The 1,299-nt window shown below is 48.6% G+C and overlaps 1 protein-coding gene across 1 annotated transcript in view; it reads right to left on the bottom strand.

Annotated features, from left to right (window-relative positions):
• Positions 1–610: 610 nt before the first annotated feature.
• Positions 611–1,299, bottom strand: part of ZBTB25 (zinc finger and BTB domain containing 25) — a 2,534-nt gene continuing 1,845 nt past the window's right edge. The window contains 1 exon segment of the mRNA XM_029085241.1: positions 611–1,299. This exon segment is cut by the window's right edge and continues 70 nt beyond it. Coding sequence (XP_028941074.1) covers positions 611–1,299 — 689 coding nt within the window.

Here is a 1,299-nt window from a genome sequence, read left to right as displayed (position 1 = left end):
GAACCTAAATTTAAAAGATTGTACTGATGAGGACTCCAGGGCTTGTCAAAGTGAAGGTTGCCACCCCTTCACCAGTTGCCTTGAAAAGACCAGCCTTACGGCTCCCACGTGTATTTATGCAGAGATTTATTAACTGCAGTTATACAACACAAACTTCGGGATTCATCTCCTTGAGATATTTATTTTAATTAAAACCAAACTGTTTGGGAAACACAATACATATTTCCCTCCATCTAGTTTCAGAAGAGCAATTCTACAGGATACAAACAGTCCCAGGCACCACACAGCGCATTAGACGATGTTTAAACCTCACACTCAGCAATACAGTCTTAACTCTATTAAAGCAGAGCAGGAATAATTCTACATTTATGAAAAATGAACTGAGCTACACAGAGGCTTCCAAGAAGGACTTAAATGAGAATTAGCTTGAGTTTAAGTTAGAGAGGTAAAAAAAAAAAGCAAGTACACAGATCTAAATGTGCAGTTCTTCACAGTTATATCAGAGGCAACGGGAATGGTGAAGACAACCAGCTGCGAAGAGCAGCTGCTCACTAGATGGAAAATGCCAAAATATCCAATTTCAGCACCTAAAGGTTACACAGGGGGAGAACTATTCTACCAGGATGGTATCAACACTTTCTTGGATGAGATCTGACTCCAGTATACATTCATCTAAGTGGTCTTGGGACAAACTGGAGTTTTTCCCCACGCTCTCGCTGTCACAGTAAGGACGAAACCTGGAGGTCATGGGGCTCTCCAGTCGCTGGCAGCGGCTGTATTTGTGCTGTTTTCCTCTGTGCGTGTACATGTGTTCGAGCAACTGACTCTTCCGGAAAAACGTGCGGCCACAGACGGTGCAACTGATTTTTCTCTTTCTCGAGAAAGAAAAGTTACAGTTCAGCTCCATCGGTTCATGGTCCTTGGAGATGAGGGAGAGCTGGCCGATCTGCAGAGGCTCCAGGTCACTGCAGCTTGGATGCTCCAGCTGATGCTCGTCCTCCTTAAGAAGGAAGGCCCCAAGCTGGTGGCCATCCTCAGCCTCCCTGTCCTCAGCCAGAGGCTGCACCTCCCCCAGGTCGCTGCTCTCCAGGATGGAGGCTGGCACGCCGAACGGCAGCGAGCCCGAGACATGGGTGTGCAAGTGCTGCCGCAGCCCCCCTCGGGAGTCAAAACGCTCCCCGCAGTAGTGACACAAGTGCACCTTGAGGCTGGCCTTAGCGAAGATGGGGCTTGCTACCTCTGGAGAAGGAGGGGTGCAGCTCTGGGACACCACAGGCTCTGAGTCGCATCTCTCCTGCT

This window comes from Antrostomus carolinensis, unplaced genomic scaffold (genome assembly GCF_000700745.2).
Source record: "Antrostomus carolinensis isolate BGI_N321 unplaced genomic scaffold, ASM70074v2 scaffold42925, whole genome shotgun sequence".
Taxonomy (NCBI): Eukaryota; Metazoa; Chordata; class Aves; order Caprimulgiformes; family Caprimulgidae; genus Antrostomus; species Antrostomus carolinensis.
The sequence above is the reverse complement of the archived record's forward strand: the minus strand, read 5'-3'. Positions and strand labels throughout refer to the sequence as shown.